This window comes from Nicotiana sylvestris, chromosome 7 (assembly GCF_000393655.2).
Source record: "Nicotiana sylvestris chromosome 7, ASM39365v2, whole genome shotgun sequence".
In the NCBI taxonomy this organism is placed as follows: Eukaryota; Viridiplantae; Streptophyta; class Magnoliopsida; order Solanales; family Solanaceae; genus Nicotiana; species Nicotiana sylvestris.
The window spans coordinates 56,307,708-56,328,922 of record NC_091063.1 but is presented as its reverse complement, the minus strand read 5'-3'; the positions used below and the strand labels follow the sequence as shown (position 1 = coordinate 56,328,922).

The following is a 21,215-nucleotide window of genomic DNA, read 5'->3' as shown; positions in this document are numbered from 1 at the left end:
GTCACATTCGACATTACGGACTTGCCCCATCTTTCGGAACCACATTCCGACCCCGATATCAAAATTTCCACTTCCGGTCGAATTTTCTCAAAAACCTTCAAATTTTTATATTTAGCCAAATGACTTCAAAATGACCTCCGGACATCCGAATTCACTTCTGATCGCGCTCCCAACTCCAGAATTACCATACGGAGCTATTCCCAGACTCGGAATCCCAAACGGACATCTATAACACTGAAATGCCTTCCAACCCAAATTTATGAAATTCTTCTAAAGTACTAACTTTCATAATATACGCAAAGAAGTGCTCACGGGTTACCCAAAACCAAATCCGGTCATACGCCCAAGTCCGAAATCATCATACGAACATGTTGGAACTTTCAGATCCCAATTCCGAGGTCGTTTACTCAAAATTCTAATCCTAGTTCATTTCTTGAATTTTAAGCTTTCAAAATGAGAATTTCCATTTAGATTTGACTCCAAACTTCCTGAATTTTAATTTTGACCATACACACAAGTCAATATACCTGAGATGAAGCCGCTCATGGCCTCAAACTGCTGAATGACGTGTCGAAGCTCAAAACGACCGGTCGGGTCGTTACAATCTCCCCTACTTAAACATACGTTCGTCCTCGAACGTGCTGAGAACTACATTGAAGTAGTCCAAAATCACTTGTTTAACACATCATGCACCTTCCCATGCTACCACTACCCCGTTGAGCACATTAGCTCGATAATTCTGTAGATATACTTATTTATTCAAGCAAATAAGCCATTAGGACCAATTCCAACATCCTAAATTTCCCTGTCAAACCTGTTTCCATCATACGACCACCATATCAATCTCCACACGCTGTACCCAAACATGACTGCATAACTTTGCTGAATTCACACTTTGCATCACTTACTCATAGAACCACAATAACATTCTTTAAACATAATGGTCGAAATTCCACGAATCTGATGCTCCCATTGCATCTCATGATCTACACAGGTCTTGCTCTAGTTTTTTTTGCTCTAGTTTTTTTTTTCAACACCGATACGACTGAAGAGATGTGCCGAAATTCACAACCAACTGCTGAATCAACAATTCATTGGATCTACACTCCTGACAAGTTCCATTACCTTGTCCCAAACCAAAGAATGATCTTTGCTCTATAATATACTTCATATAATCAGTTTGCACTGACCCCAAATCTAGTAACCTCGTCTCACCCAGTACGAACTGCTCAGGCAATAAGCCACCTCAGACATAATCAAAAATCCCACAAGACGCCATAATGTGCCAGTATGCTATCAATTCGAACGCGATACAAAAGGAAGGCGAACTCTAGAAGGAACTACTCAACTCGCACACTAACATAGACTTCATCAGAAAATAGGGAAACAGAACACACAAAAGCAAATATGGGCACTGAACTGAACATCACACTGTTGCGGCGTGCAACCCGATCCAAACAACATACCCATGGCGGTGTGCCACCCGATCCACATATAGAACTCACATAAGGAGATATACGTCGAGCTGAATAGCTCATCACATCAAAATACCGAACATCGGTCATAAACACACTAAGGTGCATAATATCATTCCCAAGGAAACATATAGCGCTATAGGCTACAAACTCAAGCACAACTGAGGTGCGATACATGATCTAAGTCTCATCCTGCTCATATAACATCACCGCTGAGCGGAACCTCAACACATAAGGAATTTACCAAGCCGTCTCACAACTCATACGGTGCAATATATCTTTACATGAATTAACTGACCACGAAATAAGACTGCGACTATCCTTCCATAAAGAGCGCATTGCTGAAATAAACACAACTGGCCTGACGTAAGGCTCACTTCCACATTTAAATCTATCCACCGACCTCAAGTCGATCCTGATCGTGCCAAGCTAGGCCAATAATCTTTCACAGGTCCATAACCCAATAAACAGAGTGCCCTCCAGGCATAAATTCTCAAATGGATGATATTACCAAAATCCTCATACTTGGTTTAAATTTCTAATTAATCAAGTGACTACATGTCACACTTATACAATATTCCTGTGGGACAAGCTCCCACCATCTTCCGAAATAATTAACGGGTCTGCACATCCAAACCACCGGCTGCACTAACGCTGAAAAGCGATCAAGAATCCCTAACCAGGATGCAAAGCCTTTCTCACAGAACACCGACCTCAGGTGATACTGACGTCAATACCCATCTTACTCAAAACACTGAAACTCATATACTGCTCATCCGAGATCGTGACATCACAGTCATTGACCAAACTGCAACCTTGGTCCTTACTTCAAATTCCATACCACTCACTGCACCTCACGTGCCAATATACGATAGACGCGATTTCCATCACAACTCTGGAACCGCTGATAGGCTAATACTTTATCACATAAGACTTTCCATTTAACTCACTTTAGGAGAACTATAGCAGCATACAGGCGAATCCTCATAATCGTCGAATATGCCAATCTCTAAGTAGTTGTCCAAGCCACCATAACACTTTCTGGGATCCGCCTACTCATAATAGGCCCTAACAAAAGCATGCTTCAGAATAACATCAATCACTGCGGCCGACAAGCCTCACATGCATAACTCGATCACGCTGGACGAACCGATCACTAACACCAGTATACCAACTCAACTATGGCTAATCAATCTACTTCCTTCCAATTTATCCTTGATTGCCTTAGAAATAATAATATCTCCCTTTAACACCTAACTTATTTCAACCAAACTCACCCCGAGTGACCTTAAATCACGAGACCATGCTGTCTCAAATACCATGACCATTTCATGTCTCTCAAATGCTACACCGCAAGTCAAAACATCATAGAACATTCTGTGCCTTTCTTCATAAGCTGCTTCAAAAGCTTGACTCTTAACCGTACTTATAGACTCAAAATCATTAGGCACCACACTTTACCTCTTGAATTAACTAGGACCGCTATTGAGAGCCACCCAGCTCTGACTTGGCCCCGAATGCAACCAACTCTACTGAATTTTATAACATATGAATACCCTCTCGATAAAGCACCCAGAGGGATCACTTCCCTCGAAGCCTGCACCTATACGAGGCATAAATCATGAATCTTCCCTCAAGTCTGAACATGAGCCAATAAGGCTAACCATAACATGCATCCAACAATTCATTTACTCAAATTACCACTCATGGTCCTTTTCCGTAGCTGCAATAACCCACCAATACGCCAATAACCAGAATTCACGCAGGTAATAAACCGTGCAATCAGCTAATCAACAGCAAGCTCCCCAACTTGGCTCGAAGCCATAGATCACAACACATATACTCTATTGCTATCGTAATATCATGGTGAGATTAAACTCACTCCATCATAAGCTCGTGGAAACACGAATCATCTGGAATTTTAACTCTTCTGCAATTCTTGCATTTACTCACACAACAGCTAAGCCCACTTACTAAGTCCTAAATTTTTCAAAATTTTCGGCAGAGCCTCCTTTGTAATTGGTCTTATCCCCCTGCTAGAGAATCACCAAAACCATCCTAACAACACATCCACAACTTGACAAAGCATCACAATGCATATCAATTACATAAATCTAAATTGATACATGGACATGTGTTGCACCTATTTGAATCATAACACATAGAAAATACCCTTCAACCCTCCATTATTGGGCTATTCAACCAAGTAGGAACATATTCTTCCTTTAATATTTTCGACCTTCAAGGTGGTCTCCTTGACTCAACGATTTCGTCATAATACATTTACGGAAGCGATCTCAGCTCCCAGACTTATCTAACTAGGAGACACGAAAAATATTCTTCACGCGCCCATAACTCGGGCTACTCAACAAATCACAATAAGAAACGAATCACTTAATAGTTCATCTACTATCCAGTAGGCTTCTTCGCCACTACCAAGTCGTACAAATACACCTCGCAACACTAACATACTCATCACGTGGATATCCAACCGCCATTCCGGCTAACAAGGACAATAATGAACATATGAGTTCAAAACACTTGCTCACAAAATCAGCACCTCGGTGCTCAAGCCATTGGCAAAGATTTGGCCTCAAGTCCTCCTGACTGGTCTAACTTCAAACTAACAGAGATTACACCTCGCCCCTCGATCGGGGAATCAAAATCCATCGAGACACATCTGATACTGAGCGCCCGTTGGTGCATACGATCACGCGGAAGGAATTTCAAAAGTTTCTTTTCAAGCTTAATCGAGGACGCATGATAAGAATTCAAGAATATGAAGTTTTCCTAAAGGTTCTGCAGCCTCCCGAGGATAAGTACAGACATCTCCGTACCGATCCGCGAGACTCTACTAAACCGGCTCATGACTCGTGAGACCAAGTAACCTAGGCTCTGATACCAACTTTGTCACGACCCAAATCCCGGTCGTGATGGCGCCCAGCACACTACTAGGCAAGCCCGACCATTATTCAACACTTAACCCAATTTATCAAAAATAGCGGAAAGAAATATCAATTAAGCAAGATTAAAGTACTGAAGATTTTAACAAAATACACAATATAATCTCACTAGGACCCGGTGTCACGAATCTGAGCCTCTAGAATACAGAATATCATCCTAATACACGGTATATCCAAAGTCCGATAATGCGGAAATAAAGAGATAGGATAGGAGGGAGAAGATCAATGGCTGCGAACGCCGTGCAGCTACCTCGATACTCCCAGAGGCTGGATCTGCTGATCAACTGGATCTACTGAGCCTGAGACTGCCCTGGATCTGCACACAAGGTGCAGGGAGTAAAGTGAGTACTCCGACCCAGTGAGTAATAAAAGTAACTACAGTCCGAAGATAAGAAAATCCAGTAAATACACAAAGTAAGCTAAAATCCAAATATACAGCAACATATGGAACTGAGCAGCTAAACACCAGTATAAATACAAATACATGAATGCAATGCAATGCATATGATGGTACATTCCAGTACCCACTGCGGCGTGCAGCCCGAGCCATCCATATTTATTTATCGTCGACGGCGCTCACTGGGGGTGTGTACAGACTCCGGAGGGGCTCCTACAGCCCAAGTGCAATATCTTGGTCAGTCATTGTTACCTGACCGGTCAGCCATTGTTACCTGACCAATTTATATCATACAGTGCCATTGTTACCACTGTTCAAGTATATCATCCAGTGTCATTGTTACCACTATTTCAAGTATATCACACAGTGTCATTGTTACCACTATTTCAAGTATATCACACAGTGTCATTGTTACCACTGTTTCAAGTATATCACACAGTGTCATTGTTACCACTGTTTCAAGTCACTTTATAATCAGTCCAGAAAATAATATAATAAGCCCCTTGGGCATTTACAAAACAGAAGTTCCCAGCCCGGAATACATTTAAAAATATCATTTAAGTTTTCAACACTTAGAATTATGGCTGAGTTTGCAAAACAACATTTAAAACCTTGGACTGAAATTAAATGATATGCAAATCATGCTAAGCAGTAATATCAATCCTCGAAGGATTTTACAAATCGGCACAAGGCCCCAAACATGGCATCAAGCCCAGTAATATCAATGAAGTATGTGTATCAATCACCAGTATAGTATAAACATCACACGGGATGGACCAAGTCACAATCCCCAATAGTATCCGACCCCGCACTCGACATCAAATTTCCCAAAACTCATCGAATTCAAGCCTAAGTTTCCAAAAACTTCCGAAAATACACTTTCGATCAAAAACCCGACCAAACGATGTCCGAATGACCTGAAATTTTGCAAACACATCAAAAATGACATAACAAAGCTACAACAATTCTCGGAATTCCATTCCGACTCCCAGATCAAAATCTCACCTATCAACCGGAATTCGCCAATATACTAACTTCGCCAATTCAGGCCTAATTCTACACCGGACCTCCAAAATTACTTCTGATCACACTCCTAAGTCACAAATCATCCTCCGAAGCTAACCGAATCATCGGAATTCAAATCCGAGCCCTCTAACACATAAGTCAACGTTCGGTTGACTTTTCCAACTTAAACCTCCTTAAAAGAGACTAAGTGTCTCAAACCTTACCAAAATCATTCCGGAATGACTTCAAATTTTGTACACAAGTCACATTCAACATTACGGACTTGACCCATCTTTCGGAACCGCATTCCGACCCCGATATCAAAATTTCCACTTCCGGTCGACTTTTCTCAAAAACCTTCAAATTTCTATATTTAGCCAAATGACTTCAAAATGACCTCCGGACATCCGAATTCACTTCTGATCGCGCTCCCAACTCCAGAATCACCATACGAAGCTATTCCCAGACTCGGAATCCCAAACGGACATCTATAACACTGAAATGCCTTCCAACCCAAATTTATGAAATTCTTCTAAAGTACTAACTTTCACAATATACGCAAAGAAATGCCCACGGGTTACCCAAAACCAAATCCGGACATACGCCCAAGTCCGAAATCATCATACGAACATGCTGGAACTTTCAGATCCCAATTCCGAGGTCGTTTACTCAAAATTCTAATCCTAGTTCATTTCTTCAATTTTAAGCTTTCAAAATGAGAATTTCCATTTAGATTTGACTCCAAACTTCCTGAATTTTAATTCTGACCATACACACAAGTCAATATACCTGAGATGAAGCCGCTCATGGCCTCAAACTGCTGAATGACGCGCCGGAGATCAAAACGACCGGTCGGGTCGTTACAAGCTTGTAGCCCAGTTTAAATATTTCATATTATATAAAAATGTGAGGATCTCATCCTCAACTCTGAATCATAAGTATTTTGCACATTGTGCCAACTAAAATTTTCCATTTCCTTTCTTTCTTCTTCTAAATAATTTCTGTTAAACAAAATCACAACATATAAAGAACCCTCACACCGAGAGGGAATAAATTCGCAATTTAAATCAATTTTCCTGAAACCACATCAAAACCCACATCACAACTATTTTTAGTGACTAACACATAGTGATAGACATAACTATCTCCATATAATCTCCCAACAGGAGTATTCATATAAGTAAATTTAAGAATTACGAAGATCACTCATAAGTGGAGCACAATAGGAGAACTTTCCTCGATACTCAAAACCGAATCAAGTTAAGGAAATTGTTCCTTTATGATAACTCAAGTTTGTACTTGTAACGACTCCATCTAGTATAGCGACCTCAGCTATACCATAGCAAATATATCAATGGGTCGGGTCTCCACCTCTTAGGTGCCATCTACCCGCCTTTCCTCCAACCCTAATTGGTAGAGTAAGTAGAGTAGTGACTGTAATGGAGTACCTGGCACGTGTGCTCTGATGGAACAGATTTCTCCCAAGTCTATGACAATTTCTCAGGATGTTCCTAGTATCACCATTTTCATAACAACCCATCCGCAGTTCGACTGTTCATACTGAGTCCGTACCGGATAACTTAAATAACCATTGCAGGAAATTCTATGCCACCGGTACATTAAAAGAGGACTGCCCCACGCGAGTGTTGTGATTAACTTAAGCACTACGAGCATACTGAATATGTTTCCATGACCCCGCTGATACTGAAATGTATGATTATTAAGGACACGGGAATATCTCAAATCTCATCATCATCCCATTCAAATTTCAGCTATTGATCATATACAAGTTTGGAAAACTTTCAATACCACATAAATACATCTCAAGCCAAAATTGGTCTAACACATGACCCCCGCTGTCTGATCGTTGATAGTGGACTTCCCTCACTTGGTGCAAAATCATAAGACACATTCCCGACGATCCACAATACTAACATTCACAGCTCGTACGATACCAGTCATAAGACACCTCAAGACATTTACTTGGCACGTGTCATCCTCATAACAGTTAAACTCATTTCCTCCAGTGTCTCGGCTTGCTAGTAAATACTATTCGCTAAATAGAAATCCCATACGAAATACATAGTCTCTAATACGACCAACTATTTTTAGATCTACATCCACCTATGATGATTAGGCAACCAATTAAACCTTCTTAAGATTTTACTTATCCACCAGATGTCAAAATCTGATGCACCCCCATGCGCACAACTGAAAGATCTCTCTTCACTTCCATATCCTCGATTCTGAACGACACGTGGTAGCAATGGTTGAGCAACCCTGGCTCTCTTATGACCCTTTTTACGGTATCACAAACCATTGGTGTAGTGCGCAATTCCATACATGAGTGGATGCAAAATAACACAAGGTATATGCTTCAAGCTGAACAAATGTCGCACGATAAGGAATGAATGAAATGGAAATTTTTCCTACTAGTTCTGTAGCCTCTCGAAGATAAGTACAGACGTCTCCGTACCGATCCGCAAGATTCTACTAAACTCGCTTATGACTTGTAGCACCTATGAACCTAGAGCTCTGATACCAACTTGTCACGACCCAAAAATCCCTCCGAAGGAGTCATGATGGCACCTAGCCTCTAAACTAGGTAAGCCTAACATTAACTGAAATAACATTGAAAATTACCAACTTTAAATGAAATTTCTCTAAACAATTTACAATTCCCAAAACCGGTAGTACAAGTCATAAGCCTTTCTAGGAGTAGTCATACAACATAAATACATCACTATTCCAAAACAAGGGAACATATGGAAACAAGCTCAATTGAAGGTGACTCCAAGGACTACGAACGCTGCAGCAGGTTTACCTTGAGTCTCCACCGCAACGAACAACTACTATCGATCAAATACCTGGATCTGTACACAAAAATATACAGAAGTGTAGTATCAGCACAACCGACCCTATGTGCTAGTAAGTGCCTAGCCTAACCTCGGCGAAGTAGTGACGAGGCTAGGACCAGACTACCAAATAAACCTGTACAATATAGCGTACAAAAATAATAGGAAGCAGATAACAATGATGGAAACACTGATCAACCAGTGATATAATTAGCAGGCAACAAGAACACCATAAACGCTTCTCAACAAATAATAAATACAAGTGCAATCAATTAATCAAGTCCTTCAAATATAAATATTTCGCCTATAATTCCTTCAAGTAATAATCTTTAAGATAATATGCTTTTCAATAAATATGATTTGAATATATTTCCTTCAAATAAATATCTTTCTAATAAGCATCTTTCGAATATAATTCTTTTGAGTAAAGGTCACCTTGTGACGCCTCATTTCATAATCATAAATAATATAGGTCTTAGCCCACTTTCATATTTTCACACATCTCGTGCCCATATTTATATCACAACCGCACGGACAACTCACGTGCTATTAAATAAAATCATAATATTTTCCCCGGCACCTCGTTCCTATATCATAATCTGTCATTAATAAAAATCATCATATTTTTTCCGGCACCTTGTGCCCACATGTTTCTGTCTCACATTTCGCAACAACCTTCTCATGTTACTCAATTCATAGGGTCCATAACCCAATACAATTAAGAATGTTCAAAGAGCCTCATTTACTTGATATAAAGTAGAGTACAACTTCCAACCCAATTAGGAAATCAACAAGAAAAGATGAAATTATTTTTAGAAATCATTCGATAAAGAAAATACCCTTTTTCCATTAAAGTACAATACCGAATGAATCATTACCTATAATACGAGAAATCAATAAACCAAAACATAGTAGAAATTCCTTTTTAAGTAAAGTACAACCTCAAACGGTTTAAGGGGATATAGTTGAGGAACTAATTGAATTAAGGGTGTAACAATTATTGAAGTTTGAAGTATTGAAATGTATATATATGTATAAATGCGGTGAGATATTGCAAACACTGTAGGTTCTAACACAAAGGATCACAACAATAAAGGAATTCAAACAGTTTAAACACTTGAATTGATAACAACAAATAAACACAGCAGTAGAAAGTGCACGGCATCACCCTTCGTGCTTTTACTCTCTCTCACCAAAACAATACACGGCATCACCCTTCGTGATTTAACACTCTTCCTCACCAAGACAATACACGGCATCACCCTTCGTGCTTTAACGTTCTTCCTCACCAAAACAATGCACGACATCACCCTTCGTGCTTTACGCTCTTCCTCACCCAAACAACAATCACAAGGCAAATAGGGTAAGGGAATCTATAACCTCGAAATAAAATCAAGTAACAACAGAAAATCATTAAATAAATGTAAATGACAACATAACTCAATTATCAGCAAGAATTAGGGAAAATCAAGGACAAAAGCACGGCATCACCCTTCGTGCTTTTACTCTCGTCCTCACCACAAGAATCAATATAAACTGCACGGAATTGTACATCGTGCGGCACGGCATCACCCTTCGTGCTTTAACACTCTTTCCTCACCATATGAATAATATAAATGTGCACGGCATCACCCTTTGTGCTTTATCGCTCTTCCTCACCCAAGCAACAATCACAAAGCAATTTGGGCAAGGGAAATCAAAAATATCACAATAAAATCCCGGCAAGGGAACAATAGTACAACAATCAAATCCCGGCAAGGAAAACAATAACATCCCGGCAAGTGAGAAAATATCATGATTCTCTCTCTCTCCTTTCTTCTTTCACGTTTGCTTCACAACTCAATTCACAACTTGAGCCAATGCTCTATAATGTTCAACAGTGCTATTCTCAACTTGAGCCAATGCTCTACAATGTTCAACAATTAAATTCTCAACTTGAGTCAATGCTCTACAATGTTCAACAATTAAATTCTCAACTTGAGCCAATGCTCTACAATGTTCAACAATTCAATTCTCAACTTGAGCCAATGCTCTACCATGTTCAACAATTCAATTCTCAACTTGAGCCAACGCTCTACCATGTTCAACAATTAAATTTTCAACTTGAGCCAACGCTCTACCATGTTCAATTAATAATAATACTTCCACAAGTCACATACCTCAATAGAAATTATCATATAGAGCATATACAATATGAAACAGAGTCATATTAATCAAAGTATAAGACTCACGGGCATGCTTGATACCAAGATACTCGTCACCATGCCTATACGTCGTACTCAACAAATAACACATAACAAATAGGACACAACTCCTAATCCCTCAAGCTAAGGTTAGACCAAACACTTACCTCGCTTTGCAACCAATTCAAAATTCCAACAAGCCTTTGCCTCGCGAATTCGTGCCCGAAATTCTCAAATCTAGTCATAAACAATTCGATTCAGTCAATAAAAATTATAGGAATTAATTCCATATGAAATTCTACATTTTCCATTAAAAATCCGAAATTGCACTAAAAATTCGCCCGTGGGGCCCACGTCTCGAAACCCGACAAAAATTACGGAATATGAAACCACATCCAACCACGAGTCCAACCATACTAATTTTACTAAAATCCGACATCAACTCAACCCTCAAATCTTCAAATTAAACCAAGAGGGTTTTCAAGATTTTCCCAACTAAAATCACCAATTAAATGTCAAAACTAGTAATAGATTCGGGTAATCTACCAAAATTAAGTTAAGAACACTTACCCTATTATTTTCTCTGAAAATCTCCCAAAAATAGCCTCTTCCCGAGCTCTAATTCGACAAAAATGGAAAATGGGACAAAGTCCCATTTTCAGAAATAAACGTTCTGTCAAGAATTCGGAGTATTGTTCACGCATTTTTAGTGTTCACGGCGTACTGTATATGGTACTGTACATGGTACTGTTCACAGGGTACTGTTCACATGCTGTAAAAGAAAATTCAGCAGCCTTTTTATATCCGTTAACCTTCCGAAATCCACCCGAGGCCCTCGGGACCTCAACAAAATACACCAACAAGTCCTAAAACATAATACAGACTTAGTCGAAATCTCAAATCGCATCAAATAATGCTAAAACCGTGAATCACACCCCCATTCAAGCCTAATGAAATAAAGAACATTCAACTTCTATATTCGATGCAAAAACCTATTAAATCAAATCCAATTGACTTTAAATTTTGCACACAAATCATGAATGACATAACGAAGCTATGAAAAATTTCAGAACTGGATTTCGACCCCGATATCAAAAAGTCAAATCTCTGGTCAAACTTAAGAAATCTTTAGCCTTAAATTTCTAGATTCCGTTAAATGGCGATAATTTGATCTAAGGACCTCCGAATTCGATTTCGGGAATATAACCAAGTCCCAAATCACGATACGGAACTACCGGAATGGTCAAAACTTTTATCCGGGTTCATTTGCTCAAAATGTTGACCGAAGTCAACTCAGTTGAGTTTTAAAGTTCTAGTTCACAATTTAATCCATTTTCTTCACATAAAAACCTTCTGGAAAATTATACGAACTGCGCACGCAAGTCGAGAAATTATTGATACTACTTTTCAAGGTCTTAAAATATCGAGATGATTATTTAATTTAAAGATGATATTTTGGGTCATCACAATATCATCTTATACTATATATAGTATAATGTATATATATATATATATATATATATATATATATATATATATATATATATATATATATATATATATATATATACATTATACTATATATATAGTATTGATATATAACACACTATACTATACACTTAGTATATGTAATACACTTAGTATATATATACTATACTATACTATGCACTAAGTATTAGTGCATTAGCTAATATTATATCGAATATAGCTTTTTTATATATATATATATATTAATTCTTATAACCTACTCATATGCATGTATATATATTAACAATAAATGAAAATGTCTCGACTTATATCAATTAATATATGTGTGTGTGTGTATATATATATAGCTATATTCGATTGATATAAGTCGAGACGTTTTCATTTATTGTTAATATATATATATGCATATAAGGTTATAAGTCGATGAATCAATTTACAAGTGTATCAATACCTAAAAGAACACATCCCTGTATATATTGGAGTATATATATATATATATATATATATATATATATATATATCGTATATACCTTGATATATAATACACTATACTATATATATAGTATATATATACTATACTATACTATGCACAAAGTATTAGTGCATTAGCTAATATTATATCGAATATAGCTATATATATATATATATATATATATACACATACATACATACATATATTAATTGATATAAGTCGAGACGTTTTAATTTATTGTTAATATATATATATATATATGCATATGAGTAGGTTATAAGTCGATGAATCAAATTACAAGTGTATCAATACCTAAAAGAACTTGTCCCTGTGTTCCAAGCGCTTCATGTTCTTATATATATATATATATATATATATATATATAGACACACACGCACGCTTCGTAGTACTGCTTAACTGCATATATAGCATGTTCGAGTATATTTTAGTCTATTCATCTTTTGTATTACAAAAATATTAGCGGGTTACATTTATATTATTTAGATAGTAAATACAAAAGTGATTTTTAATTTTGACCATTGTTGACCTAAAAAGAGACCAACTTTGGTCGCTAAATATACATAAATTTAAATTAGCGACAAAGTTGGTCGCTTAATTTAAATCAGATTTATTTATATTTTATATAATATTTAAAATAATAATATAATTGTTAAACATTAGAACTCGGTCCCAGATTAGCGACCAAAGTTGGTCTTTATTTTCGTAAGCGACTAGCTTTGGTCGTTAAATTCGAATTATATTTTTTATATTTTATAAAAAAATTTAAATAAAAATATAATTATTAAAATTTATAATTGAGTCCCATTTTAGCGACCAAAGTTGGTCGCTATCTGTTTACCCCTTAATTAGCGACCAACTTTGGTCGCTAATTTTAAATTATATTTATTTATATTTTATAATTTTTTTAAAATAATATTATAATTATTATAATTATATAAGTGGGTCCCCCTGTAGCGACCAACCTTGGTCGCTAATGTATATCAAATAATTATTTTATTATTTTCGCCAATTTAGCGACCAACTTTGGTCGCTTTTCTTGACAGACCAACTTTGGTCGCTAAAATTTGGTCGCTTTTTTCCGGAATTCTAGTAGTGGTACTCAAAAGGCTGTAATTGCTCTCATACTATAAAATTTCTCACTTGTTTTTGTTCTTAATATTGCTCATATTACTGCTTCCGGAGAAACTCATCATACAACCAGGCTTGTAGTTTTTAAAGTTATTTTTACATTCTTGGTTTCGTTCTTTTTTATTTCATTTTTTTGGATCAAGTTTATTCACGTGTCTATGAATCACGTTATAAATTCAACTGTACTATTTTCCAGGCATTGATAACCTACCTATAACTACTAACAGACATGAGATCTAGTTAGGAGGCCAAAAAGAACGAATAATAGTAAACACAGCTCAGGAGATCGTTTACAAACTGGACGGCAAAAAAAGACATCCCAAAAACAAAGATAAATAAATAAACAAAGAAAAAGAAACGAAATGAAGATTACAACATGAAAGATGGAAAATAGTGATAAAGAAATATTATTAGGCACTAAATAATGGCAAAATCCAGATTAAGGACTATAATTTTTGCAAGATTAAGTGAGCACCACACTGAGGTCGAAGAGTGACGACATAAGTAGGGGCATGAGTGTATGATGGAGAAAGCTGGAAAGCAAAACGTTGAAGGATCATTGCTAAGGCAATCTTAGTTTCCATAATTGCAAAATTGTTACCAATGCAAATACGAGGACCCCAACTGAAAGGCAAGAAACAAAGTCTGTTCTTTGTCGCTGTTGCAATTCCCTCAGCAAATCTCTCTGGTTTGAATTCCTTAACATCATCACCCCATAATTCTGGATTATGATGAACAAATATTGTTGGTATTACCAGGATCACTTCAGGAGGGATACTCATATTTCCTAGCTTTGTCTCTTTGTATGCTTTTCGTACGAAATATGGTGCAGGTGGATACAACCTTAGAACCTCATTCAGGATCATAGTCACCTGTTTATCAATAAGATTTGAACTATGTTATAGTAGTTCAATATACTATACCCTAATGGAAATGTATACTAGTTAATTAGCGGTTTAGTTAGTTAAGTGCATAAATATATTACTGTGCAAAAGATATTGATGATAGCTATCATTATATATAGTTAACATATTATAACAAGTTAGCTGCTTTATTTTTTAGGTACCAAAATTTAGCTTGCTATATGCAGTTAGCAATTATTATATGTCTAACTTAATGCATAGAAATGTAAACTTATTATATGTCAGCTTAATCTCATGGCGTAAAAATTTGCTTATTTTCAATGCATAGAATGTAGATTTAATTCCTTTTAAAGAGTTATATATGACTTCGAGAATTCCTCTGGTATCCAACTATTTGACAGTTAAAAATGAATTTTCTATAAAAAAAAAATTGTGCATTAAATGTAAAAATACTTTTACCCCATCAAGAGAAGGTGGCCTATAACAATAGTTAACTCTCTATAATATAATCCAAATTTAGTAACCTAAAAAATGCAGGGTAAAAGGCAAAATTCTTTTAGTATGTATATACAAGTTACTTAAATCCTTTCCTATGTTATAGCCATTTTGACCTGCACGTCACATTTTGATAGCTTAAATCTTGATCTATTTCTTATTCTTCAACCACCCTTAATCCTAAAAGAATAACTTGAAATGGTTGAAGTGTGTATTGTGTCATCATCTCGTTTAAAAGCTTAATTATGTTTACAATTTACATGTCAACATGTTGACATGAATTTTTTTATGGACTATTTATCTAAAAGCTTAAACTGTTAAAGAGATCATATTTTTATTACCTACTTAATTAATTGTGTTTTCAACTGGAAATTAAGATAGCAAAACAAGCTTTAAGAGTCGTTGTTAGTTGTTAATTACTCACAATTTTGAGACGGCTTAACCCTTCAAAATCTGGTTTATTGTTTTGGAAGACTTGCTGAACCTCTTCTCTTGCGCGAGCTTGCCAATTTTGGTGCATACTTAATAAAACCATAGTCCAAATGAGTAAATTTGAAGAGCTCTCTTGGCCAGCAAAATAGAAGATTTTGCATTCTTCTATCACCTCATCAGTTGTCATACCAAACTTTCTTCCACCTTCTTGAATTTCCTTCAAATTGGACTTCAGTAAAATACCCAACAAGTCCTCCTCATCACTTGCTTCTCCCACCTTCATTGCTCTTTCTCTCTTGCTCACAATCTTCCTTAAAATATCTCTAAGTTCATTGTCAATGGCTTTCATTCTTCTATTTGTTCTTGTTGGTAAATACCTGTGCAAATCACATAAACTGAGTGACAGAATTATATTTTGGAGAAAACCACAAAAATATCTGTTACTTCTCGTTTAGCATGAGTTTAACTTCTGCATACTCCCGCTATAAAAGAATTTTTGCACTATAACGTCATTTAAAAAGATAAATTACATGTAAGCGACAGATATTACCGACAGTGTTGTATATCGACAATGTTAAATAATTTTTATACTGGCAGTATAACTTAATTGTTGTAATATGTTACTTGTCTTATTTTACGAATAACTCGTTCCACTTATTATCCACGTTACATGTGTTATCTCTTAGGTGACCTGATATTGAAGTTAAACTCTAATAAATGAGTTAAACAATTTTTATACTGACAGTATATATAATTTAACTATTGTAATGTTACTTGTCTTATTTTAAAGATAATTTATTTCACTTATTATCCGAGTTACATGTGTTATCTCTTTGATGTCCTGATATTGAAGTTAAACTCTAATAAGTGAGATCAATAACTTGAAAAATGAGGCAGATAATCTGCTACCACATATTAAAATATATTGACAGTGTAAAAATATAGTAGTAAGTATAATTAAATCCTTATATATACCTCCACCCAGGAATGTAAACCGACTGGAAAGCTTGGCGTGTGAGTTCAGCTAGTTCTTTTTGAAGATGAAATATTCTTGTTCCTTCTGCATAACTACTGCCAAATGCTGTTCTTGAAATCACATCACTTGTTAAATCTTCAAAATATGGATGCACGTCCAATTCGTAGGATTTATTTTCGGAGAGAAGAATTTCCCACTTGTTGATCATATCCTCACAGCTGGTATGCATTGCTGGCAGCATACACTACATTGATCAAGTACCATTTCAAAAGAAAGAAAAAAGAGGGTAATTAATTAAAAAGATTTATTCCCATTGAGACCTATAGCATAGGCTATATATATATATATATATATATATATATATATATATATATATATATATATTCAATGATTTAAATCAATAAATGCGTAGTACAGTCAGACCTCTCTATAACAGCATCCATATATAATAGTTATTCACTATAAAAGTCAAGTTTTTCTTGAAACCGATTTTTATATTATGTTATAATATGTATCATCTATAACAACACTTCACTATAGCAGCCAAAACAATTCGGATAAACGAGATTGTTATCAAGAGGTTTGGCTGTACCTAATTCACTATGTCTTTGCGACAATTAGTACGAACTTATAGTACAAATATATATCTACGATATAATTTAAGGGATTGAGTATTTACCTTCAATTTCTCGGCGTAGAATGCAGTGTTAATAATTTTTCTGTGCTTAGCCCATTTCTCGTCCTCATAGCTTGAGATGCCACTAACAAGAAGCTGGACAAGTGGGGCTGGTTTTGGTTTTTTGAAGATGGTGTTGTTGGTTACTATTTCCTTTATGAGTTCTGGTTCCATTACGAAAATCCTCGGTTCTGGACCTATCCAGGCGTAACAGTGGTTACCTGTAATTCAGCCACTTTAATATTAGTGCTGCGTTATGAATACATAAGTACATAGTAACTCTGAGAATTATATTATTCCCTTTTTTCCTATTTCAGAAATCACTGATAATTTAAAGCTAGATCAACCAAATTGGTTATGATCAAATAATGTACAGTCAGAGCCAATACAGTTCAGCTTATTCACATGTGAGAAAGATTTGGAAATGAAATGTATAATTCAACTTCGTGTTCAAAACTAAATTAGAAGAAAAGAGCCTTGTACTTTCTCTTACAACCTAAAATAGTGCTGAATATCTTCTTGTTTTTTTCCTTTACGATAAATCTACATTTGATAATATCAAACCCCTTTATATTATTCCTTTTATTTAGTACTTTCTCTTCTTCTTTTCTACAAAATATTTCCAATTATTTCAGCCTTGCGCACGGTATTTCCCTTCTTTACTTCATTTTTAATTTGTAGAAAATAAACATTTTTCAATATGGGAACCTTGTGCACGGTATATTTCCAGGGGGTTTTCAATCATTTTAAAAAGCAAAAAAAACTACGCTCGTCATATACAAGTAAAATGATTTAGATTATACATATTTTACACTGCGTTAGTACATAAAACTTAAATTCTAAGGGCTCGTTTGGTATGAGGGATAAGGGATAATTAATCTCGGAATTAAATTTGAGATGAGTTTATCCCATGTTTGGTTGGATAAAATCGTGTTATAACTAATCTCGGAATTAGTTATCCCGGGATTGTAGTATTTTTTATCCTTGAGGTTGGGATAACTAATCTCGGGAGATAATTAATCACATGATAATTATCATGGGATAACTTGTTTCCAAACCAAACGACCCCAAGTTAAAAAGCATAAGTGCAGCGATTTGGTGGTCCTAAATTTTTGCTACAGCACTAGGTTAAGAATCATGAGTTGAACCCTAACTATATAAAAACAGGAATTAAATTAAATGGACCACAATTAAACAAAGATGTTCGATGAAATTAGAGGACCACAGATCACAGATACAGATCTGATTTCGAGCTAAAATCCATCTACCTACCGGGAAACACGCAGAAATAACAATACTCTATTCGATTTAATTCAGAAAATAACAAATTATCCAGCAAGTTCCCTATTTTCATTACAGAATAATGCAATTCATCCTGCAGTACATGCATGTTTGTTCTCGAGCAAATAAAGATTTTTATCATTAAATATAGAAGTATTCCTCATTCAAGTCAGAACAAAATAGTGAAATAAAAAAGTGTTCCAATGGAAAATTATATTGTCCCTTTGTTTTTGCATTAATACATGGAAATTGGTCCTTTGTTTTTTTCTTCTCATGTTTTAGTATAACATTTATATTTTATACTCTCTGCAAATTAGTCAGCCAGCTATTTTGAACTAAATGAATGATCCTAAATAAAGTGATTTAGAAGAAGATTAGGACCTCAATGCACAAAACCATAGGGACAATTTTTCAATGATATGCTTTTTTCCAATCTTTATCGGCTAGTCGTGTCAAAATCATGTGATCATTTCAAGAAGTAATTACTAAATGTTCATCCAAGTTATGAATATAACACAATTAAGTCATTTTTTTTAACAACAAAATCATTCAACTTAACCCAGTCTTCCCAAAAAATCATTTTAGCCGAACAAATTGCTACTTTTCAGTGCCAGAAGATAACGTGGCATGCTATATCACCCATTAAACTTTCGAATTTCTCAAATAATCATCCAACTTATGAAGGTTTGCAAAGTCTTCTTTTGTTTCTGAAATATAATCCGTCCCAAGTTAATAATATTTACTTGATAAATATTTTCTTTCCCCAATTAATATTTTTATTTTTAACCATGTAAATTTTCTCCCATTAACCCAAAAAACTTAATAAATGAATTTTTTTCCCAAATAAAAAGATACACTGATTTGAGGAACAAAGGTGTTAAAAAAAAAGGTGTAAATAAAATAAGTTTTTACTCGACAAATAAATTTATTCACCAAATAAAAGATACTGTACAAATTAGCGCAATTGCAAATTTAACTTTATGAATCCTAAAGTAAATGAGTGGTCTTAATTAAAGTGATTTAGAAGGAAATTAGGACATCAGTGCGCACAAACCATTTCGGGCCAGTATTTATTAGCTGGTCGATCGATTAACCTCGTATATTGACATGTACGGTTAAAATTCATTGACTGATCATTTCCGTGCTCAACTAGTAACGGTTACGCAACTTTTTTCCATCACAAGAATATACATCATTAATCACTATCTTAACATCACTATGTCATTTCTCAAAATCATACTGATTTTCCAAATGAAACCCTCCTTATTGCATACAAAGAAAATTTTGAGAAACGTATATGTTTAGCCACTCCCAAAAATGATAGCCGATAATTTTATATATATATGTGTGTGTGTGTATTATATACAAAAAATATTCATATTTTTTTTTTTACACTTTTCGGCTAACAAATCAATTAGTTTCAGCCAACAGGTCAGTTTTGTATTTTGCCCAAACATTTTTATTTTTTATAACAAATCTGATATTGTCACTTTTTATTTCTAAAATAAAGGATTTAAGTAGTATACACTCACAATATATATATATATATATATCATTTTCAGTAATTATCAGATAATCAATTAACACTCATTATGAGATTTATATATAATTATCTTATATAAGTAATATGATTAATGTTCTTTACAACATCAGTGCATATAACTTAAACTCTCTAAATAATTCCTCAAAATCAAATCACCACTTTGAATTGCAAAGTAGTATGGGAATATGTATGAACATGTTTAAGCAACGTAACTTACCATACTTGTTGAGAGTATGATGGTAGAAAGGGAAGATCCGAGGGAGAATATCATCAGTGAGTTTAATGGGTTTAAGCATTGCTTCTTTGGTCAACTCAGCCATCTCCTTTGTGTCTCCATATAGTGTTCTATAAGGATGTCCATTCATGCCTTGCTTCCTAAAGCACTTCTCTAGTTTTCTTGGTCTAAGCCATACCCAATTCACCATTTTCCACCCCCATATCACTAAGGCATTAATAACAATCGCCGAAAACAAGATTGCAACTATTTTCATTTATGAAGAAATGGAGAGAAGAGGGGCAAATCTTGTTTAAGACAAAAGAAAAGAAAAATCTAGTTGAGAAGGAGAGGATGAGTTTATGTGTCAATTATAGCCCATGATATTGATAACATTTATATATAGGGGAGAAGGAGGAGGGCAACTTTCAATTAGTCTATGGTCATGTTTTATTGCTTACACTGTAGTGATTCTCTGGGAATATCTTTCACTCTATGGACCATTAATGTTTAGAAAAATTAATGGTTTATATGGTTGTAGCTAGCTAGCTAGCTACCTAGCCCTTTATCACAAAATTAGTATCAGTACTAGGTAGTAATTAAGCGTGATTAATCCTCCACTCTATAGTACTATTCTGAGTCTTCTCAAGGACAGCGCATTTTGTACGCTATGAAAATAATATATATATACTTTCTCTTTGATCGGACGCGATGTTTGTAAAACGAACAAGGACTTTTAAAACAAAAG

The 21,215-nt window shown here is 35.4% G+C and overlaps 1 protein-coding gene across 1 annotated transcript; it reads right to left on the bottom strand.

Moving 5' to 3' along the window:
- Nucleotides 1-14,242: 14,242 nt before the first annotated feature.
- Nucleotides 14,243-20,862, bottom strand: LOC104243873 (cytochrome P450 CYP72A219-like). The gene is made up of 5 exons (XM_009799135.2): nt 20,471-20,862; nt 17,433-17,650; nt 16,753-16,997; nt 15,770-16,154; nt 14,243-14,859 (listed from the first exon to the last, which is right to left on the bottom strand). The coding sequence occupies exons 1-5, from the start codon at nt 20,742-20,744 to the stop codon at nt 14,434-14,436; spliced, it is 1,548 nt and encodes a 515-aa protein (XP_009797437.1). The 5' UTR covers nt 20,745-20,862; the 3' UTR covers nt 14,243-14,433.
- Nucleotides 20,863-21,215: the final 353 nt, after the last annotated feature.